This window comes from Phlebotomus papatasi, chromosome 2 (assembly GCF_024763615.1).
Source record: "Phlebotomus papatasi isolate M1 chromosome 2, Ppap_2.1, whole genome shotgun sequence".
Taxonomy (NCBI): Eukaryota; Metazoa; Arthropoda; class Insecta; order Diptera; family Psychodidae; genus Phlebotomus; species Phlebotomus papatasi.
The window spans coordinates 84,740,439-84,765,244 of NC_077223.1; the positions used below are offsets into that span (position 1 = coordinate 84,740,439).

At 36.1% G+C, this 24,806-nt stretch overlaps 1 protein-coding gene across 1 annotated transcript in view; it reads left to right on the top strand.

The window, feature by feature from the left end:
• The window catches only part of LOC129804760 (protein bunched, class 2/F/G isoform), a 35,862-nt gene that overhangs the window by 4,672 nt on the left and 6,384 nt on the right, over positions 1-24,806 (top strand). The window contains exons 2-3 of the mRNA XM_055852352.1: positions 2,046-3,481; positions 14,938-14,989. Of these exons, the coding sequence (XP_055708327.1) occupies positions 2,046-3,481; positions 14,938-14,989 (1,488 nt within the window). The remainder of the gene's footprint in view (positions 1-2,045; positions 3,482-14,937; positions 14,990-24,806) is intronic.

The window sequence follows — 24,806 nt, forward strand, 5'->3', positions numbered from 1 at the left end:
TTTTAAAAATTAAGAGAAAAATCTTTCGGGTTGTTTGTCAAAACATTCTCGATAAAATTCTTTTTTTTTTCATATTCCAAGATCTAAAATAAAATTTTTAAGTATTTTTTCTTTAAATATTGTTAAAAATGACAATGTTTATAACCAATTTATTCTAAAAAAAAAACACAATAAATTGTATGAAAAAATAATCATTTTTACTGAAATCTACATTGCACTAGTTTTTCCACGGTACAATATCATTGGAAAAACTCCCAGTAGTTTTTCTGCACTTTGAAAATTCCTGAACTACAAAATATAGCAATAGGGGAAGTGCTCATAATTTTGGACAGTCTGCTTATAAGCATCGAAGTTCCAAGTTTGAAGTGCGATATTTTCTATACTAATTGACATTTCTTGTTACTCTCTTTTCAGAAGGGTTGTTTAGAAACTTAGCAAGCTATTTATCGTCTTATTTTTATTAAAATTAGTTTTAATACGTTTAAAAATGAATTGATATGTAAAGGTGACTTTGGCTCTTATTTTGGACAACTTGTTTATTAATTTGTCCAACTTGGCTGTAAATTTGGACAGCTAATCCGCCTCAATAGGATGCCCATTGTTCTTCATTTGATGAACCAATCTTACCAAGTCCTCTTCCTGTTCATGTAAGGGAAACGTAGAATGTCACAGAAGCCCGGAAACTTTCCATATCATTAATTAAAGTGAGTTGACTTCGATACTCCAAGTACGTGCGGATTCGCTCATTCCCTGACCTTTCCGGGAGACTTTCAAGGTTTTTCTCGCTACATCTCGTTCGTAGAGATCATGCTCCCTTGTTTCTCCAGGCATTTGTCCAACCTAGTCATCACAAAAGATGAAACTTCACGAAAATTCGTGAGAAAAACACCTGTCCAAAATAAAAGCCATCACCTCACTGGTGAATGTCTTAAAAAATTTCCCATTTTTCACACGAAAAATCTAATTCACAAGGCAAATCTCACTTCAGGTCAAATGTACAAATCATCAGTAACGTGAATCAACACAATATTCAATGAATATTCAATAATAACACTCAAAAAAAAAAAAAACGAAGAAACATTGTTAGTACTTTACCACAGCTAAATAAGACTGATGTAAACAAGAAGTTCTGTCATATTTCTCGTAAGCAATTGCTCACACTGAATTTTCAACAAAGCAATTTTAACTCAAACTATATTCAAAATTTAACGTATTTAGTGTTAAAATCTTCCAAAAAGAACAAATATTTAGATAGAATGCATTATTCATCAAATATTGGAATAAAAATCCATAATTTTAATCAATTTATTTATAGTGTCCAATTTTATCCTCAAAGCGTCCAAAATAAGAAACTGGACAAAATTATGAGCCTTTCCCCTAATGTGAATCACATTAAAATTTTAATGTGCAAGTGTGATAACGCCGTAAGACGTAGATCCGAAATTCTTATTATCTGCTTATAGCTCTCTCTTGATTCCATCACTGAGACTATACTAAAAGTATAATATAATAAAAAAGTATAAAAGTGGCGCACATAATTCTTATTATGAGCCTTCTAAAGGCTTATTAAAGTCTTGGTTTTATAAGGTCAATATTTGACTTCTTGGGAATCCTCTTAATTTGCAATGCATCAGATTATCTTTTACACTTACTCAGTAGATTTTCTTTGAATTGCACGTGTATCTTACACGAGTCTTCCTGACCTTGATCAACTATTTTTGCATTATCTCAAGGTCGTTGTTTTTTGAATTGATGAACCCACCGCAATGCTTATCCAACAAAAAATGACGTAGCTTTAAAGGATTTTAACCTGCGCAGTGTCAAAAAGTGGGGTGGTAATTTTAAATCGCAGTTTCTCTCAAGAAGACACACACAAGAAACTGCAGTTTCTTGGACTGCAATTGCCGCTAGAAATTTTGGGTGTTTATTGATTATATTTTAATACGAGTTTTAGGGATAATGCGGTGTTTGTGGAAAAATGTCCGTTAGGGGTGTGAAAAATGGAACAGTTATTTGACTTTTTGAAATTTCTATTGAATTTCAAGGGGATCAATGACGCTCCCGGTGGCGCAAAGACGCCTCCAGTGACCGGGTCAGAGGTCCGTGGTGGCCAGACAAGTGCCCCAAGTAGTGTAGCCAGTAGCATGAGTAGGAAGCCCAAGGCGTCCTCCTTCCAAATCACCTCAGTGACATTGGGTACGCGAACGAGTGCAGACAATGGGGAAGACAGTGCCGATGATCTGGATGAGTCTCATAGTCATACCGATGACAATAGTCGCGTGACGGATCATGGCAATGAGACACCCAGCTTTTCCGAGGACACAAGTTTCTCCAAGGAGGATGTATACTACTCGTCAAATGCTCTCGGGACGGCTCCGGTGATCCCAACAAGTTCCCAATATGGCCTGGCCATTGTATCACCCGAACTCAATGGTACGGCCACACTGACGGATGTTCATGTGAGTTTAACGGATGCTGGCATCAATATTGTGGGCAATGCCAAGCAGAATTGCGATGTGGACATTAAGGATGTCCATCAGAGGAATGAGAGGTTCAAAGTGGTGAAAATTGAGAGTACGGAGCCATTTAAACGGGGTAGATGGATGTGTATGGATTATCTGGATCATACGACGCTGCAGCAGGCAAATGCTGGATCTGAGGGGGCTCTCGATGGGACAGATGAGGGAGTGGCTAAAGTCAATAACATTCTTCCTGGACAAACTGCTCCGGCAGTTTTTTACAATTCAACTGTAGTGGCATCCCAAGCAGCCCCAACGGAAACCACAACAACAACAACGGTGCCAGAAGTGACCACTCTGCCGGCTGTGAATGCCACAACAAATACATCTGCAGCCTATACGGCTCAGAGTATGCCATCGCATCAGATTCAAGAGGCCATTTCGGCGGCCACAAAACGACCACCGAAAGTGTCATCGCGCCATCAGGGACAAACGCAACCAGCTCAGTACTATCAGCAGGCTCTCAAGAGACACAGCAGTACCCAGGAATATACCCAGGGTGCAACACTTCCGGCCCATCTGCTCAATTTCCGCGATACAGCTGGACTGGAAGCGAGTCTGGCCAGTCTGAGCAGTGGTCATCCCATTGAGCAGCATCACAATAAATCACCCAAGAGACAGGTAGCTCAGACACCCGAAGATGCCGCCGTAATCCCATCTAGTCAGCCAGAGGTGGATAGCAGTAGCAGAGTCAAGGAGCCGGAAGAGGTGGTGACACCATGTGACCGTGTGACAGTAGCACCGACAGCAGCGACAGCAACAACGGCTCCAGAGGCTGTAGATAGCAATTGCGTTAGTACGTCCAGTGGCGTCAATTCACCAACTGTGAGCGTAGTGTCGCAGCCGGATGCAACACCAGATGCCACCACCGAAGTGGATATGACGCCAGAGCAGCAGCAGCAGCATTTAGGAGCCACTCCGGGCAGCACTGATGAAAATGCTCCAACTGACGACAGTGAAAAGTAAGTCATTTGCAAGCCTTTTTTTCTTCTTCTATTTCATTTTTAAACTAACCATTGTTTCCGGTTGGGTGCAAAAGAAGGGCATCACGGGGGAGGTTTGTGGCTTCGTTAGAAAGGGGCTTGTCATAATACAATTGAAGTACAAAAGTTTTTTGACAATGAAAAAAATTGATTTGTGAATTAATTTTCTGCATGTCATTGAATAGGCAGAAAATATCGTTTTGACAATTTTATTGAAAAAATTGAGATACAGTAGAACCTCGCTATAGTCCATATTTGGTTCCAGATTTGACACTTGGGTCGCACTATAGTCTTCTTCTTCTTCTTTTGTTTTTCCTTTTGGGCTGTCAAACTCAATTAGATCCATATACAGTAGACTCTCTCAAATTCGGGCGACAAACTTTATGAAATGCAACGATTTTTTATTCAAGTGCATACAGATATTGAGTTTACACACTCATATATAACGTAAATTTCATGAAAATCCCTCAATAATGCAAAATCACATCAAAACTAAGACAAACCATGGCAAATTTGAGCATATTTGATTCATTTGATAATCATAATCAAACTTGAAAAATGACAACAAACTTTTTTCAAATGTAACCGCTGCCCGAATTAAAAAGTAGCCCGATCTTAAAAGAGCCGAATTTGCGAGAGTCTACTGTAGCCATTTCGTTCGCTCACTTTAAATTTTAGATTTTTTCACTGTTTTTTTTAATTATTATATGCTCATTTTTTGTTTATTTAATGAATTAAAATATGTCTTCTTTACATCTTGATTTACTTTTCCATGACGTTTTTATGCTCACTTTTTCTTTTTTTATCCCATTATATCATTTACTCGTCTCTGACTAAATGCTTTGCACTGATTCCAAGCTCCACGTTAATCTATATTCACCGTCATACTCCCTATTTTGTGATCTTCTTGAGTTCTTCTATTTACTGAGATGTTTTGTCTGTGATCAGAATTTTCCCATTTTTTTCTGCGGACAATTTTTCAACTTCTCACATGTTTAAAGGCTTCCTTTGGTCTTGGTCACCAAGATTTTCCTTTCGGTCTAAATAACTTTGTGCTCCAAGTTTATTGGTTCCTCTAGTTGTTTTCCAATATCATCTGGTTGTTCCCACATTAAAAATTTGCAACACTTCTCGCCGGTGGGGGTTTTTCTGCTTGCTTTTGCATGAATTCATTGGGGCACCGTCAGATTTAACCTCAAATTTTATTTCTCTTACTGATTTCACTCTGAATCTAATTTAATAATTTTTAAAATTCATTTTAATTGGTGAAATAATATGATAATAACTTGACGATCCGAGGAACACTGCCGATCGCTGGTGCTCTTCCCTTAATCATAAAAATTTTTCAACAATGTTTCGTGAATTAAAACTGTTTGACAAATTCTAAAAATTACCACTACTATAGTATGATTACAGTTTTTCACATTATTATAGTGTGAAAAAATACACAACTTTATGGTATTTTTTGTCACATGATCAAAAATTAACACAATTATAGTTTGATCATAATTTTTAACACTGTTATAGTGTGAAGCCTTGTGTATTTCAACCAAAGTTGTTGAATTTTTAAACAAAAATTGTTGAATTTTTAAACAAAAGTTGTTGAATTTTTAAACAAAAGTTGCTGAATTTTTAAACAAAAGTTATGTAAAAATTGTTGAATTTCCAATTAAGACTTATACTTCAGTCGAGATGCTTTTCTTTGGGCAAAAGTCATATAGCACATCAAATATTTATATGCATAATAAGTATATCGTGAAGATCCGAGCATCAGATGTAATCATTTCGCATTAGGGGAGATGCCGAATACAGGAAAAACCAATAAAAATGTCTAAAAAGGCAAAAAAATTCAAAATCTTCGAAATGAAAAGAAAATTCAACAATCAACACAATTCAACAATTTTTGAGTTTACATATAAAAATTCAACAATTTTTAAATTCAACAATTCCAAATTCAACATCTTGAAATTCAACAACTTTAAATTGAACAATTTTAAATTAAACACTTTTTCCAAATTTAACACTATAATAGTGGTGTGAAAGATTACACACTATAATAGTGTTATTTTTTTTACTGTTTAAACAAAAAGTCAGATCGTATTTCGAATGGAAAATTTTACCCAAACCAAAAGTGATCAATTTTGAACACTAGAATCTTATCTAATTAACCTTTACCTACAGGGTATTTTTATTATTTAATTAAAATGGAATTATTTATGGATCCAAAAAAAGCTGGTGGTTTCTATGGTGTACGTAGCCCAAAATTTGGTTATTTAAGGTTATATGGGCTACTGATAAATAAATTCAGTAAAAAGAATGGACTTCGAGGTGTAAAACGTAGCTGAAGTAGCCATAAAATGTACAAAATTGGTTTATTTGGTTTATCCTCATAAAAAAAAACAGTGCAATCAAGAATTACTATTTCAGGAAAGAAGATGGGAGTTTCTGTTACTCATAAATTCCCTTCGGATTGATTTACTTTGATAATAGTCGTAATTTTTAGATGACAAAAAATTATCTTAAATGACTCATGTTAAATATTTTCTGAAATGTTAATCCGTTCTTAGAATTTTAACTGGTAACTGAAGTTGCTGCGGTAAGAATTCTGAGGATACGATTTTATGCATCTTGAAAGATTGAAATGCGATAAAATAAATTACTTCGACTTTTCAATATTTACAATTTTTGATCATTAAAAAAACAATTCAATTTGTCTTACTTTAGACGGAGATAACCTCACATTTCTAAATAAGGTTTTTGAGAAATCTAAGGTTCTTAGTTTTATGTTTTAATAACTTTTAAAGCATCCAAACTTTTTGATGTAGTTATTGCAAAATAATCTAGAAGTTATGCAAAAAGAGGTTATGATAAAAATTGAGGTTACGCTGAGAAATAGCCTAAAAAATATGAGTTTATTTATTTTCATGTTGAGAAAAGCAGTTTAACCCTTTAAGAACGTTCGGAACACTGGTGTCCCATAAAGAAAATAATTTTTCCTGACTATCTAAAGTTATTTTTCTCTAATGTTTGTACATTTTTACAAAGTAGAAGGTTGAAGGAATCTAGGATATTTTTTTGCAAGGCTTCAGCTATTTGTTATTAGTAAATTTTTATGCTCAAAAATGACAAAATTTTAAATTCTTAAATTCATAATTGATTTTATAATGAAAATTAATTTTAATTATTTTTTATGCAAAACCGTTTTGGAAGAAGAAACTACAATACTCAAACATAATATTTTTCATTAGAAAGAAAATTGTCAGTCATTGTTATTGTCAGAAAAAGTACTTAAATTTTTAGGCTATTATTGTCCATATCGTTCATAGAGTCAAAAAATACACCGAACCAGACTCTGTTTGATTTTCTAAGGTTGGATGTAAGATCTTTTACCGATTTTGTTCATCCGTTTCATTTTTATTGCTGATTTTCGGTCCCCGAAAACTGTCTCGTCGTTAAAGAGTTAACCATAATTAAATAACATTTTAAATGAAACCGTCATGATGTCATCCGAGTAACTCAGATCCGAATAAGAGAGCGGATATTGTATTCCAATAGGTTTTGTTTTTATTGTGAGATTGTGTTGTATCTAACCTCAAAATTTGGACAATATTTTCCCAGGCATTTTATTTTTGAGATTGAAACTGACATCAATCAGAGATTACAATAACATTTAGTTCAGTTGCATTAAAAGGGTATTGGAAAAGTGTCCATTGAATTTACTTTGAAAGTGAATTTTGAGAATTTGAAAGCAAAATTCAGAGTTTATGAATTCTAACCTCAATTGAAGTTTGAGGTTATGAATGATGTAATGCAATGAATACGAGAAAGGCGTTAGCAAGTGCTTTGGAAGTACAGTAGAGTCTTCCAAATTCGCACGTTTGAGGGTATTTTTGACATTTCTCTCCTCCCAAATACGAACGATATCTTTAAAACTAACGGAATTTATGTGAGGTTAAATTGGACTTTGAATTAAATGCCAGTACTTTTTCACAAGTCTTTGTGGTTATGTATTTCTTTTTCATTTTATTCCCTCATAATGTATGTAAATATTTAGGAAACAGCACAGAAGTATGATTTTCAATCAGCCAGAACTTATATTTTTCAACATAACCCCACAATTGACATTTTGAATTCAACCGTCGCGCGTCGTTCAAATTTTAGAAATTCAGGGGTGGAGTGATAACTTTTCGACACTATCGAATCGACAGTATCGATAAAGCTATATCTGTTAGATTAAGCGAAAGTCGACTTTTTACGCATTGTTAAGCCATTCATAGTGACATTTTTAAAAGAATGTGACAGCTAATAAATATCTATATCACTTACAGAAAGTGCAGATATCGCTTAAAGTTTTCAGAATTGACAGTCGATACTATTGAAAATATGATATCATGTCACCCCAGATTTGAGAGAATCTTCTGTAAAATAAAACCATGAATTGGCAAGAAAAAGTTTGACTTTTCGAGATTATTTCTAATTCGAGATTATTTTAGGTTAAGTCGAAAGAAGCAAAAAATATATAATATTTTTATCATAACCTCTTTACCAAATTTGAAAGCTTTTAGCACAAAAAAATCTACTTTCTGTGTTGTCTTTAATCTCATTTTTTTCAATAGAAATTTATGAGACATTTTAAGTTTTTTAGGTTACATCAGAATTTTATTGTTTATCGTATAGGTTATGTTAACATAACCTCTTTTTTTTAAGATTTTTCTCAAATAAGTTGGCATGCAATTTCTTCCGATATGACAAGCCCTTTTGAGAATGAAGCAGTAATTGTTGTTTGAATGTATTTTGCGAGGCTCGTGTCTGAAACCGTCAGGAATATTGATTTAAAAGTTTCTCGGCAGATATCTTTTTTAGATTTTTGCCGCAATTACTCTTTTAAAGACATTTTCAAGGTGAAAATTGTGGGAATGTTTTCAAAGTTTAAAAAAAAATGCCATTCCAATTGAGAGAGATCATTTAAAATTTTATATTACTTTATTTTATTATTCGAAAAAAATATTTTGGTATGGTATTTGAGTTGAGGTGAATTTCGTCAATTGGGAATTAAATGGTTGAGAATGGAAAACTTTAAAAAGCTTCCCACTCACAAGAGGATTTCTTCAATTAACTTCAATTTAATACAGCTCGAAATGGCATTCGCAATAAAACCAATTACTCCAGGGGGTCTATGTTGTGTTACATTTTAAACGAGCAACTGATATTATTTGAATGAGTATTTTTGGGTTATTTTGAGCAAAAAGAAGAAAATTATAAATGTGAGAGGTATTTCCTCAGCAATTGAATATGACGTGAATTGGCCTTCGCACGTTGATGACAGTAGAGTGAATGATGTAGGCAAATGATGAGAGACATTTCTTGTCTTTTTTTTTGTACTCTTGAAAGCACAACAGTTACAAAAAATAAAACTATCGATTATACAATGCAAAAGTAGAGTAAGATGATGGGGAATCATGATGAAGTATCTCAATTGATTTATCAGTAGAATTTGATTGAAACATTTTGTTGGTGTCAATTGACAAATTGCACCAGAAGGAGAAAGGTTTTTCTAATATATTGCTCTCTAGGAAAAAAAAAGAGAAATCAATTTTTGCCAATTTATTCTTTGACATAAAGCATTGCAACATTGTTTCTAATATTCTCCAGAGGCAATTAGAATTGATTGTTTTCCACTTTACTAACTTCTATTTTGCCCTTGAATATCCCCGCACAATCACGAAAAAAAAACACTCCCGGACAATGAAGATTCTTCAAATATAATGTTCAGAGACTCGACAAATTTATGCACTTTCCGTCTGTCTCATTGCAATATGCACAAAAGCATGGCATAGTCATATAGAGTCAGGGGAAGAAAAGACGTCATTTCTTTGACTGATTGACGCGGAAAGGTAATTAATTGGCAATGGAGGGCAATGAGCATTTAAAATGAAAAAAAAATGTTATCAGCAGCGAGGCGTAAAATGAGTTGTAATTCCAAAGATATCCACGCGTGAATCAATGATAAAATACACAAAATACTCCAATTCTGACTCATTATCAGCTTTAAGAGTTGTTGTTTTCTTAGAAATCTGGGTTTATTTTGATTATAGTAGCTCTCTTAGTAAAGATGTTCTGATAAATTCTGTACATTGGGAGTTGTGCAAAATGTTCAGGAGCATAATGATAACACTAAAAACAAAATTATAGCACTCCATCTTAACTGTATCTGTGACCAAATTAAAAGCAAATAAATGACAAATTTGATAAGAATTTATACCGAATATAATTGGCATGAGATTAGATTAGAAGTTAGGACCAGTTTGATGGGAGACATTTAGAGGAATTAGCGAAGAAAATCTAATTATTCTACAGGGTGTTATGCATTTAGAATTCTCCGAAGAAAAGATTGCTTGCCACAAAAACATCTCATAAAATAAAATAAAATAATTGATTTTCGGATAAAATGAGTTACCGGTTATGAACCGATTCAGAACTGATTGGAAACGGTTCAGATTTGTCAGAAATTCCAAGACCTTTCCAAAGAGCCCTAACATAAATCTCTTCGCTTGAGAAATACGCTCTCTATTACCTTTTTAACATTTGACCTTGAAAACCCGTTATTAGGAATGATTCAAGGGTATTAAGGAAATTTCCGAATTGGTAACCTATATTAAGGTTAACTGTAGCAAACTTCGGACAGCTTGCAATTTCGGCCACTTCTTCTCTTCTTCAAATTCCCGTGAATTTTTAGTTTTTGTTTATTCTAGAGATTATACAATGCAAATAAAACAAAAATATCGTTTTGACATACGAGATTTAGTTTTGAAATTATTTTAATTAATCTTAAACGATGAATGATAAGAATTCTAGCATTAGAATATTGATATAGCTTTAATATTGCTCATTTGAAGTTACAGTGATAGAGCTCCAAGCAGTTTTTAAATTTTTAGTCTTGTTCTTTAGTATTCTGCTTTTCTTTATTTGTTTTTTTTTTGTTTCTTTTTCCATGCCATTTAAGCTTTATAACTGGAGTTGAGTTCCTGTAGGGGAATGTAGGCAGTCCTCGCACATTTTTTCGTGCTTCATATTCAGTTTTTTCTGACTAAACTGTAAAATGGGCAGTGATTTGCACTATACCAAAAAGTTCTCTGATTTTTTAGGTTTCTATGAATGCCTAGTTCACTATCACAAAATTGTTGGATTTTCCTGGACAGGAAAATGAAAAAAAATATGACGATTTGTGCGATTCTTGCTCCTTGAGGCAGCGTTCACACGATGGGGGGTTCGGGTTCGTCATTGCTTTTCTTCTTGAAATAAATTTTATTCACAATTAAATTGTTATACTGTACCCCCGTGAACCCGCGGAAACTATCACTGCACTAAAAGAAGATCATTAAAACCCCTTTTTTTTACATTTTCTGGAGCACTGTTTTTTCTTCCAAATGAATATCGAAAAATCGACTACGAACATGTTCACATGGTTCACACACACACTGTCAATAACCGTCGTCGTCTCATGGAGATGGGAAGGAGATTATACGCCTGTTGAAGAGGAAATGACCACGATTGGCTCACTGTGGCTTATGAGGCTTTAGTGAGGTTATGATTTTCAAGCTGGAGTTGTCTGATGGATGTGCGAACGCTCACACATTCAGTGATTGAAACCACACACAGTGTAGTACTTGCGAATTTTCCGCCACCGTGAAAATAATTTCCCTCTGATGCAAAAAAATTATTACATAAATATCATCTCAAGTATACTCTTCATCCACTGTGTAAGTGATTTTTTTTAGAAATCAGTTTGACTATGAGAAATCAAATGAAATGTGCGCCATCAAAATTACTCATTTTGGGTCAATTTTCTATTTGTGATCCTAGCACTTAGAAAAGTAAGGACTTGGCTTCCTATTTTTACAATGAAGATAAGGTTCACAAATACTTAACTTATGGCTAAGAAATGCGGAACCAACTCTTTGGAAATAAAAGAAAATTCGCATCGTTCGAAAGCTCACTCGTACGAAGCCTGCCTACATTCCCCTAATATCCAATAAACGATAGTGTTTACCAATTTAAAAAAAAATAATTATAGTCGCTAGATTCTTGAAAGCTCGTCATTGCAGTTTCACTAGATTTTCCCTCCGTAAATGAATAAAATATGGCACAAAATTTGCGATCAGTAATTTGATTAAATAAAGGTCAGAAAATAAAGAATTACAAATTTGATCAGTATAAAATTCAATTTTGGTTATTAATTTTATCTGTAAAACAATCAATTTTGTTCAGTAAAATAATTCAACTGGGACCACTGGAACAGTAAAAAAATTATATCTCCGAAAAATGAGCTTAATTTACACGATGACCAAAATTGATTTTTTACTGACCAAAATTGACTAACTTTATGCCTCCGGCAAATCTTAGATCGGTAAAACTTCCTGAAATCAAAATTCACGTCTCTTACAAAAAAAATTGCATGGGTCTATCCTACTCTTACGCATTTAAAATTGAATTGAACTAATTTCAATTTGATGTGATTATCAAAAGAAGAAGAAGAGTGCAAAAGAGTAGGACAGACCTATGTAGAGCTTTTAAGGAAGGGTTGTAAATTTTGACTATGAAATTTTCCTCATCTAAAATGTGTGCCGAAGCCATTTGCTGACTAAAATTTTTTCAAATCAAAATTATGTTTTTACTGAATTTTTATGAACCAAAATTGTGCTTTAATTCACTAAATATTGTTTTTCATGCCTCCGACACATCTTTTGGATCAGAAAAATTTCATAAAGTCAAATTTTACAACCCTTTCTTTTTTTAAAAGTTTTGCATATCTCTGTCCTACTATTTTGCACTCTTCTTCTTTTGAACATCACACAAAATTTAATTTAGTTCAATCTAATTTTGAGTCCGAAAGAGTCGGATAGACTTATGCAAATATTTTGAGACAGAAAGGGACGCAAATTTCGATTTCATGAAAATATATCGATCTAAAAGGTGTGCCGGAAGCATTATCAACTAAAATGTATTTTTGGTATCAAATTTAATTTACTGACCAAAATTTATTTTTTACAAATCAAAATTCTGCTCTATCTGACCAAAATTTATTCTTTTGCCAACTAAAATTTTATTTTTCTTACCAAATTTAATTTTCCGTTCAAAATTTATTTTTTTACAAGTCAAAATTGGCCAAATTTTATTCTTAAAATTCATTCATATTCTTTAAATTAACTGACTAAAATTTATTCTTTTTACTGACTAAAATCAATTTTTCGTATCAAATTTAATTTCCTAACCAAGATTAATTTTTTACTGGCATAAATTCCTTTTTTTACTGATCAATTTTTATTTTTACAAAACAAAATTGTATTTTTACTGACAAAAATTGATTCTTCTACCAACTAAAATCTATTTTTGTTATCAAAATTAATTTACTGACCGAAATTGATTTTTGCTGGTCATAATTGATTTTTTATCGACCAAAATTGATTTGTTTACCGACTAAAATCTACTTTTTTAATCAAATTTAATATACCAAAATTGATTTTTGATCAAGCTTGATTTCTTTAACTGACTAAAAACGTTTTATTTTTCACCGATTAAAAAGAACTATTGCAAGTTAAATTTGTTTTTTTACTGATCAAAATTGTTTTTTTTTATCTGATTGAAATCTACTATTGATAAAATTTGAATTACTTTACTGATAAAAATGATTCTTTTATCAACTTAAATTCATTTTTTTTACAGATCAAATTTAATTTCTTTGCCTGTCCAAAATTGAATTTCTGATGCTAATTTTGAATAATTGAGCATGTTGAATTTTTTCAGACTAAATTTAGAATTTTATTATAACCAAATTTGAATTTTTCACGGATCAATTTAACGAATAACTGCGATTTCTATTGTTGCCATTTTTTGCAACAAATTAATATCAAAATTTGCTCATAAAATTCCAATATTTTTGCTCTACTTTTGAGCAATTTTTCACTTCATAATCCCGCCAGTATTCACGATAAGGAAGTCTGATATACTGAAAAAAATGGGTCAAAACTTTATTAACTTCTATTTCCAACCTGTTGAGCTTTATATCTCAAATGTTGTCTGCGTGATAAAAGTGGAATTTATGCCCGGATTTTTAGGGTGCACCCTGTATGTAAAATTCTAGCCAATTTAAATGTTATTGCAGACACTTAATCAAAATCTATTGATGATGTCATTAGAAAATTATCACTTTATCCTACTGGTTTATCGTAGTTGTGACTATTCGACAAACAATCGCCGAAATATTTTTTACACAATTTTTATCCCCTGCAGAAATTTTTTGATGAATAAACAGAATTGATTTTCTGAAGAAGAAACATATCAGGCATTCCTTAGCATAGTGTTTTAGTATCTAGACTAGACTAGACTGAAAAAAAAGCTGGTCAATTATATCGCGAAAATTAATTTGTTAGTTAATTGATTTGTTTGCTTTTCTGCGTATCACAATTGTGGTATCATATTTGAATTATAAGAGGAAGAAGATGATTGTGTGTTGGAAAAAGTGCGGTGAAATATTGATGGGAAAGGAACAACTGAATTTTCCACCTACGTGAGTTTTGCATGGTGCAATCGATATTGGGGTGATCTAAAAGAAGTGTATCTCTTTTTTAGAAAATGTTTGTTAAATTAAAGAGAGTGCAGAGGACACAGGAAAATGCGCATGTCACTGATTTTTCCTTTTGGCTCTCTCACTCTCTTGTACACTTGATAGAGTAAGGCAGATTTTCCATTTGAGAGTAAAAGGAAAGGTTAGAAATGTTTTGTTGAATTTTGTGCGAGAGAGATAACATTTTTTCTTTGATACAGTAAAATATATGTGTGTAATGGATAAATTTTATTAGAGGTTTTATGTTGGAAAGGAAATATATGTATATTGAAGAGAGAAAAAAAGATAGAGCGAGAGTGAGAGTTTTCCCAATTTTACTAATATGTAGATATATATATGTGGTATAAACTGAATGAAAGAGGTGAGAATGTTTTGCGATCGATTGAGGCAAGAAATGGCATCTCTTCACACCATTCACGAGTCCTTGTGCGGAATTTGTCCATTTGCATCATTTCAGTTTGTCTAAAAAGTGCCTTAAATGTTTTGGGGAGATATTTTCTGTGTGAGAAAGAAAGTGAGTGTGAAATTTTTGGGTTGATTTCTGTCTCTCTAAAATAAAATTAGTGGAAGTTTTTTTTCGTCTTTTGTTGCGGAAGGGGCACCCAAAAGGGAGAAAATGAGAATGAGAGACTTTTGTGCCTGGGAAGCCCTGGCAAACTTCCCTCCTTCAGATATTTCCAGGGACTTCCTGGGGGGCATTGTCTTCCATTAGCTCAGGGACTTTTTATTATTTTTTTTTCTTCTTACAATTCTCTGCTTTTTGCTGCACTAAAGCTCAAGCAATTTATTTCCATTCTTGTGGCCATTTCAGTGCGTCAGGAACGAGTGCTGTGGCTATAGACAACAAAATTGAGCAAGCTATGGTGAGTGATTTAAAAAAAAGCATTTAAAAATTTTATATTTTGCATACACAGTAAAAAAGTGTCCATTTTGATTGCTGAATTTTTGATTGTTGAGAAAGTATTTAAAATTTCAACAATATTGTGTTAAAAATTTAAAAGTGTGGAAAAGTGTAACACTTAAGACTTATACTTCGGCCGAGATGATTTTCAGTAGTCAAAGTTCATATCGCTCATTTGAATTACAAGGGCACAAATAGTTAAGAATTATCTAGGAGGAAAGTGTATTTTTCTTGAACACCGAAATGCAAGGAAGAAACCTCAAGGCGTAGTTTGAGCTATCACTAGATCTAAATCGGTACTCTCGGACAATCCTCAAGGATTGATTAATTCTTCCACAACCAGCCAAAAAAAGAGATTTAATGTCTCATTGTGAATCACAGAAAATTTGAATCACAGAATGCGAACACCTTTAATCCTAGAAAAAATCCTGGTGACCTAAATAGGATTCGAACTCGGGACACTTGCATCATAGAGCAAGTGCTCTATCACTTGATCCACATCAAAATTGCTGTTATTTGTTCGAATCGCAGCAATCTTGTAAATTTAGAAAACTTCACTCTTTATCTTTTAAAATGTCTAAAATGTGTTTTTCTTTTATGGAAAACGGAAGACACATTTCTGAAAGAGTCTCGCATGAATCTCGTTTTCCGTCAAAATAGAAAAATTTAATATAATGAATTTTTGAAAGAAAATTCTGTGGTAATTTCTGGATAACGGTATATTTTATGACCCTATGATATTCTGGAGACTATTTTTGTAAAGGATTCAAGTCGTCCCACGCATCCTTTTCATGGATTTGGAGGATATTTAGGGGTTTATAAAACAAATCTAAAACAATGAGGGACAGGGATATGCGATGTTCCAGGAAAAATGTCCTTGAATCCTCCTCTACACATTTTTAAGTTATCCTTTAATACCAACATCCTAGGATGTACCGTTATTGATTATAAACAACTTTTTTCAAATATTTCGCAAAATTTCTTAAAGATCTTTCTCTTAAGATATCTCGGAAACTTGAGGTGATGGACCACAAGTTTCTTCGGGAGAAATGTTCAGAACATATCAAGGAACAAGAAACTACTCATTTTTTTCCATCCCAAGAAAAACAGTTTCATTTTGTTGCGCAGTGTTATTATATAAGAATGAATTCTCCACGGAGAGGGACATGGGGCAAAAAGTAACAAGTTGATAAGTCCAAGGTTTGATAACTTCCAAAATAAAAGAAAATAAAGATTCAAATTTTTACCATAGACTATCTTTATTAACCCAGGAAGGGATACAGAAAGAAAAACATTGAAATTTTGAGTCATCTTTTTGAAATACCTTCAACTTCAACAGCTTGTCCCTAATGGGATCCCGGTCTAATACGGGTTTCAAACCTTGAGCTGTCATTAGAATAGAAGTTTAGTCTAGTTCCAGAAGGTCTCAGAATCCCAAATAGAAACCAATTTAAATAAGTTCTACAGAATCTAATATATCAAAAGTCAAAATTTTCACAAAAAAAATAAAGAAGAATATTGACTGATAAGCCATATGGGTAAGCCTTAGGTCAAGTCTGTATGATTTTTAGCCATATGGCTTAACTTTTCTAATTTCAATCAGGCAACATTTTTGGGAAAATTCGGGAAATTAAACGCAATTTGGGAAATTGGGTTTAATGAATTTTGAAGAACGATTTAAAATGGTCATTTAGGATTTCAAAATATTAAGGAACTGGGCTAAACATCTAGTCTAAAGCCGTATAAGGCATGGTTTAGCTAGATGGCTTTATACGTCTCTTTTTCGTCACTCCGGGCAGGTTTACTGTGGGGACATTAAGAAGTTCCTAGGCAAGATTCTGAATATGCTTGAGCCACCTTCACCTAGGTCTCCCTCGAATTAGACCTTCCTTTGTAATGGCTTACAAAACATGACTAAATTTATTTTGAAAATTAACGCATAAGTGACTATTTCTAGATAAATTGTGATCTACTGTACATGAATTCGTTGCCCTGGATTCTATAAAAAATTATTTAAATCCGTAAACTGCACTAAAAGAGACAATTACTAAACACGATTAATCTCCAGTTCGTCTTTTCTGGCTTTTATAACCGAAGAAAAGGGATTTTTTCCCCTAACAAAAAAAAAACAACTTTTGGAAAATGAACTAAAAACTAAATTTCTGATAAAAAATGGACATCAGTCAAATTGTAAGGATAACATAGGGGTTTAAAATAAATTGCATGAGATTCAAAAAATATTCGTATTGCAATAGATTGGCCCATATTCGCCTACATTCAAATTTCAAAATCTAATAGAGTTGTACCCGTTGTACCCTTGTAAATTCGAATGAGTGATATGAAAGAGTTCCGCGTCAAGATCCTGATTCCAAATTTAACAACAAATTTAAATTTATAGGAAAATTCAGCAATTGTCTTAAACATATTTATCAGATCTTTAATATTCTGTCAAATGTAATTGAAATGGTGCGAATTAACCGTTTCTCAAAAAAAAAAAAAAAATCTACAGAGTTTCGGGTTCAAATCCCTCAAGTTTTCCGTAGATTCTTTGACTTCTCCGTGAGTTCTTTAGGCTCTCTGTGATTAACTTAAGTTTCTCGAGTTTTCCATGGATTCCTCAAATTGCCAGAGTGATCCAACGGTATCTCGAAGTTCCATGACTTTGTCGGGCTCTACGAGCTCCCCATAGGGCCTTTTTCATTTTAGAAAATACCCGTGGGTTCCTCGAATTCTTAGCGGTTTCGGGGTCTTCAAATTTCGCATGGGTTCCGTAGGCTCTCTGGAAGTTCCTTAAGTTTCTCAAGTTTCCCGTGAGTTAATCGAATTGCCAGAGTTATCCTAATTTAGCTTGTTTGTGCAGCTAAATTATATCACGATATTGTGGCTTGAGGTAGAGGGACTCACCTAAAGTAATAGGGATAAATTATTAACTATAATATCCCTCCAAGTTGCCGCTGGCCGAATTGCTATGCACTGTTTGTATGGGTTTAAACTTCAATATTTTTAGTAATAAATTCACTAGGGTTAGTATTGTTATTTCACTAGATTTAATTCACTGATTTTTAGGATATTTAATTTAATAGAAAAATCACTTTATTTTAATTGTTGCCGATGTGCTCACCATTACAGTCCGAATTCAACTAACTTGACTTGCAATTTCTCATTGACACATCTGGCACATCCGGCAATGGCTTCGCGCCATTATTGCAGTTATGGCACCACAAGTGGCGCCATCCAACACCTCCCCCCTTTAAGGAATGAGGCGACGTGCCCTCATCCTTTCTGTGTAGGACCCAGGAGCAGGACGTCCGGGACGAAGACGTTGCGCTATGGGCGATGAAGACGGTCTAATTGGTGCGTCCGGTGTTTTCGGTTCCTCTGGTTCCTGTGTTGGTGTGGTATTACGAGGAGTTTCAGGAAATCCAAGGAATTCTGGTTCCGACGTATCCAAACCTAAACCATCAGGAGTGTCGCTAACGACAATTGGTGTTGGTTTCCACGACGTTGTAGCAATCGGAGTAGAGTTGTTCGATCCTGTTGAGGAATCCTTAGGAACATCCGCAGAGTTGGGACTCTGGCGAGGAGTTGGGTGTGTCGGTGTATCACTGGGTGCGAAGAACAGTGGAAGTGAATCTGTAGTCTTCTCTGAATTCGCTGAACGGCCTCTAAGCTGGTTAATGTGTGAGCGGATAATGATTCCATCGGATAAACGCACATTATAGCTGACTGAGCCTCGACGTTCAATCACTATTCCTGGAGCCCATGTGAACTTTCCACCTTGGAAGAACTTCTTTGCATAGACTTCCTCCCCCCTCTGGAATGAGCGTTTCTTTGCACCGTGTTTGCGATTATATTGCTCTTCCATTTTCTTGTTTCGTTGAGGGTCCTGCAGATCACGAAATTTGAGCAAATCAAAAATCGTCCTAACTTTTCTCGAGAACAACACCTCCGAAGGCGATTTTCCATCAGGTGAATTTTCATTTGGAGTAGTTCTGTAGTTTGCCAGGAACCTTTGAAGACCAACATCCAAAGAAATTGTCCTCCCTTGCTTCTCCAGCGACCTCTTGAATGAATCCACAAGCCTCTCGCATTGCCCATTGCTGTATGGACAGTAAGGATTGGTCTTAAGATGCTTGATGCCGTTCATCCGACAAAATTCCTCGAACTCGTCACTCACAAACTGCGTCCCATTGTCGCTAACAATTGTTTCCGGAAGACCATTTCGTGCGAAAGTCTCTCTGAGCTTTTGAATTGTTTGCGTGGTTGTTGATGACGGAGTTCGGAAAATTTCAGGCCATTTGGAGTACGCATCGATGATTAGCAAGAAGGTTTCACCTCGATATTTGGCATAATCCAAATGAATTCGCTCCCAGGGATGTGTAGCTAGCGGCCATGATGCTAATTCTGCTTTCACAGGAGTTTTTGCGGCAGAGGCGCAGTCTGTACAGCTTTTGACTTTCTGCTCAATTTCGCTATCAATACCCGGCCAGAAAACGTATCCTCGAGCTATGGACTTCATTCTGGACATACCAGGGTGTGCATCATGCAGTTGAGTGATGATTTTCTTGCGAAATTGCTCTGGAACAACGATTCTCTCCCTGTAAAACACGCAGTCATGGATAAGTGAGAGAGCATTCCTGATCTTGAAATACTTCGCTACTTCCTTGGAACGAATTGACTTCAGTGATGTCGGCCATCCGCCCTTGATGTAGTTCACAACATCCTGTAAACTCTCCGAAAACTGTGTTGCGCGCTTGATCATGTTGAAATTCACAGGTAGTCTCGAAGAAGCTTCCTCAACTATAAGACGATCTTGAGTCTCCTCTAGTTGAATTTCTGCAATCACGACTTCTTCTAAGGGTGGTCGACTTGCACTGATCAATCTCGACAGCACATCCGCATGCCCGAAGCTGTCGGTTGAGATAAATTTTATCTCAAAATCGTAACTTTGTAAAATCAGCGACCATCTTTGAAGGCGGTTAGCTGTGTGTACCGGAATCCCTTTCTTGCTTCCGAAAATCGACACAAGTGGTTTGTGATCGGTCAGCAAAGTAAATCTCCTCCCATAAATAAAGCGATGAAACTTTTTGAGAGCGTAAACGATTCCAAGCCCTTCCTTTTCTATTTGACTATAGCGCTGTTCGGTTTCCGTCAGGCGTCTGGAGGCATGGTAAAAAGCCTTCTGTGTCCCGTCAGGATACTGGTGATAGGCTACAGACCCTATAGCGTATGAAGAGGCATCTGAGGCAACCACAATGGGGAGATTTGGATCGTAGTGGGTCAGCAAAAGATCTGAGGTGATAATTGCCTTGAACTTTTTGAATGCAGCTTCACATTCAGCTGTCCACTTCCACGGAACACCCTTCTTGAGTAAGCGATCCAATGGAGTTCTAATCTCACTCATTGATCGGATGAATCGTCCCCAAAACTGCACTGCTCCGAGAAAACTGCGAAGTTCACTAACATTGGATGGAGCGGGCATTTTGCAAATTGCTTCAGTTTTATCGGGATCCGGATGTAGGCCTTTTTCATCTGCAACGACACCAAGAAATTTTATTTCACGCGAAAAAAATCGGCACTTCTCCAATTTAACACGGAAATTGTAGTCCTCTAGGCGTTTGAAGACTTCTTTGAGCACGGCAAAATGCTCTTTGGTGTCACTGCTGGCCACGCAGATATCATCAAAATAGGAAATTACCCCAGGAATGCCTTGAAGCATTCTTTCTACGATTTCTTGGAATATTCCGGGGGCACTCCGGATACCAGGGGGCAACCTATTGAATCGAAATAGACCACGATGAGTGTGTATAGTCAATAATTGACTCGATTCCTCATCCATGGGGATCTGCAAGTACGCATCTGATAGGTCAATGTGACTGAAGACACGTTTATTGGCAAACTGGCTAAATAGACTGTCGGGGTCTGGGATCGGATGATTGTTCATCTCAACCGATTCATTTAGGCCAGTTGAATAATCTCCACATATTCTTATGCGGCCATTGGGCTTCCTAGCAACGACTATGGGCGCTGCCCACGACGAATATTCAGTGGGTGTGATGATTCCCGAAGCTTGCAGGCGTTGAAGCTCATCGTCGATCGTAGCCATTAGGTGGAATGCCACAGGACGTTTTGGACGAAAAACGGGGCTGACATGAGGCTTGAGGTGAATGGATGCAGTGGCTTTCGTGCACTGACCCATTTCGGTACCAAACACCACAGGAAAAGTAGATTGTAGCTCCTTAATCGCAGAGGTAGTGTCGATTTCCTGCTGAACAGAGTTGCAATAGGAACTCGGAGCATAATCCCACAATCCCAGTGCCTCAATCCATTCAATGCCGAATAGATTCCCTGAAGTCTTCTCGGATACGAGACATCGTCCCCTAACCTCATTTTCTCCAAGCCGAATAGAACACTCAAATTCTCCTAACATTTCGATATAGTGAGATTGGGCATCCCTGACTTTCAAAGAAATAGGTGTGAGAGAGGGTTGTTTGAGCTTTCTCCAGGTGTCAGCTGAGATAATGGACACGTCGGCTGCACAATCGAGTTGAAATTCAATTGTGTGCCCATTGATTCTCGGGGATAGGTATTTCCTTCCAGGACTTCTGGGTGAAAATACAGCGTTTGTGCGAGCCTGACTGGACTGTTTTTTCTTCTTCGCGAAATACTTTTTGCCCGTGGATTTCTTTTTATCTGAATCTTGGGGAAAAGAGGGACAATATCCGTTTTTATGCCCGACCTTGCCACACTCAGAACACTTAGAATTCACGTAGGAGCAATCTTTCACGAAATGCATGGAGCCACAAAGGTAACACGGACGTGGGGGTTTGTCTTTCTTGGGCGCAAAATCCTTTTTCTTTAAGACACTAACACTAGCTACGGGAGTATCGAGGCGGGAATCACTTTTCACATTGATAAGGCGACGAGCCTCCTCTACCATAAAATTGAGAGTGATTTTATCCGCGGGTTCCGTCTCGAGTTTTGTCAACAATTGCTCCCGGACTAGAACATACTTTTCACTTTGCAGGCTATTGACAAATATCAATGCTTTGAAATGATCTGCAGTACATTCCGCTAATTTAAATGCCTCACAGTGACGATTAACCACTCCAGCATGGGTTGTGAGATCATCAGTGTCTTTGAGAATAAGCTGAAGACACTTTCGACGTGTACAAAATAAAGACTCACCCTTTCCGAAGAGCTTTATTAAATTTGCAACATTTTCATCGAAGCTCAGATTGGCTGGCTCACGTGGTAGCAAATTGCTGGCATATCGCTCATAAGACGATGCATCCAGACGTCTAAGAAGCAGCCTCACTCTTGCAGCATCATCCAAATTCTTGCCATCGAGCAAAAATGTGCTCTTGTAGCGCTGATACCACATGTCGAAAGTGAGGTTTTGTTCAGGGGCATATGAAAAAGGGGAAATGCCTCTGGACAAAGCATCCACAGAAACCTCACTCGATTGCTGCAACGGGACTACCACTTTTTGCTCGGATTTGAGATCTTTGACCTCTTTCAGCAGAGCAGCCACAGCTTCTAGAAGCGTCTCGGTGACCTTGCTCTCACCTTCAGCCATCCCGTCTGCCAAGTATTGTGGCTTGAGGTAGAGGGACTCACCTAAAGTAATAGGGATAAATTATTAACTATAATATCCCTCCAAGTTGCCAAGTATTGTGGCTTGAGGTAGAGGGACTCACCTAAAGTAATAGGGATAAATTATTAACTATAATATCCCTCCAAGTTGCCGCTGGCCGAATTGCTATGCACTGTTTGTATGGGTTTAAACTTCAATATTTTTAGTAATAAATTCACTAGGGTTAGTATTGTTATTTCACTAGATTTAATTCACTGATTTTTAGGATATTTAATTTAATAGAAAAATCACTTTATTTTAATTGTTGCCGATGTGCTCACCATTACAGTCCGAATTCAACTAACTTGACTTGCAATTTCTCATTGACACATCTGGCACATCCGGCAATGGCTTCGCGCCATTATTGCAGTTATGGCACCACAAGTGGCGCCATCCAACACACGATAAGGCTCAATTTAATTTAAAAATTGGTGAAATATCCCAATTTCCAAGGTGCCCTACTTGGGATCGAAAATCTTTGTTTTTTCCATTTTGTTTTTCACAATTTTGTTTTTCCCAGTTTGTCTTTGGAATCTTTGTCTTCGGTAATTTTTTTTTTTGGAAACTTTGTCTTTGGAAATCTTGTCTTTCATACATTTTGTACAAGTATCGGAAATTTTGTCTGTCATATAGAAACTTTCCCTTTGCCCCAAAGGACAAAACCAAAACACAGAAAATTTCCCTTTTGCGCAAAATGACGAAACTAAAAACTTCCCAAAAGATAATTTGCCTTTGTCCCAAAGGACGAAACCAAAAATTTCCCACAACACAGAAAATTTCTCTTTGCCCCAGAGCACAAAACCAAAAACTTTCCAAAACTTAATAAATTAATTTCATTATTTTATTTAATAAAATATACTTGTTTAAAATATATGAAAGACAAGATTTCCAAAAAACAAAGATTACCGATGACAAAGATTCCAAAGACAAACTGGGAAAAACAAAAGTGTAAAAAATAAAATGGAAAAAACAAAGATTCCGCAACGCCCTACTTCCCCCTATATTAAGTTTCTTGGATTTTACGGGTTTTATTATCTCTTTATGGATTTCTCAAATTTCTGAAAATTCCTTTGGGTTTCCGGTGTCGTAAAGTTTCTCGTGGGCTGCGTAAGCTGTCCGTGAGTTCCTTTGATTCCCTGGGATTCTGAGAGGTTCCTCAACTTTCCCATGGGATATATGAGTCGCTTAGAACAATAAAGGTCTATTTAAATAGGAAATGAATTTATGATAGCTCCCTTTTGCTCTGAGCCGGTCATTTAGACTCCCCGTGTGTTTCTTTGATTTCTCGTAAGTTTTTCGAGTTTCTCAAGTTCCCTAGGTCTCTTCGTGAGTTCTCCTGGTTTCCTGGATCATTGGGCTCCCCGTGGGTTTTTCGAGTTGTTCAATTTACCCAGGGTTTCTTGAATTTCCCGACGCTTCACGATGAAGCTTACTAAGGTTTCTTGTGAATTCCTCGGGCTCCTTGGGTTCATCAAGTTCCTCGAGTTTCCCGTGAGTTATATAGCCTCCCCATGAGTTCTTTAGGTTTCCCTGGATTGTTTTTTTTTATTGCTCAAGTTCTTCAGGGTTCCTTGAGTTTCCCGTGGGTTCCAAAGTCTTCTCGTGAGGTCCTTAAGTTCCTCGGCTTCCTCAAGTTCCTCGAGTTTACGGAAAGTTGTATAACCTCTCCCTGAGTTATTTTGGTTTCCCCGCAACCTTGGTCTCCCAGTGGATTTTTCGACTTGCTCAAGATCCTCAGGTTTCCTCGAGTTCCCCGTGATTCCAAAGCCTTCTTGTTAGGTCCTCGGGTTCCTATGGTTTTTCAAGTGCCTCGAGTTTCCGATATGGGTTATAGACCCTCCTTATGAATTCTTTTGGTCTCCCTTTGGGCTTTTAGAGTTTCTCAAGTTCCCCAGTGTTCCATGACTTCTCTGTAGGGCCCGTAGCCTCCTTATGAACTCCTTGAGTCCCTTGAGTTTCTCGTGGATTATATACCCTCTCCCTGAGCTCTTTAGATTTCCCTGGATCAGTTGGGGTTGCTGTGGGTTTTTCGAATTACTCAAGTTTCCCAGGGTTCCTCAAGTTGCCCGTGGGTTCCAAAGCCTTCTCGAGAGGTCCTCGGATTCCTTAGGTTTTTCAAGTACTTCGAGTTCCCTGTGGGTTA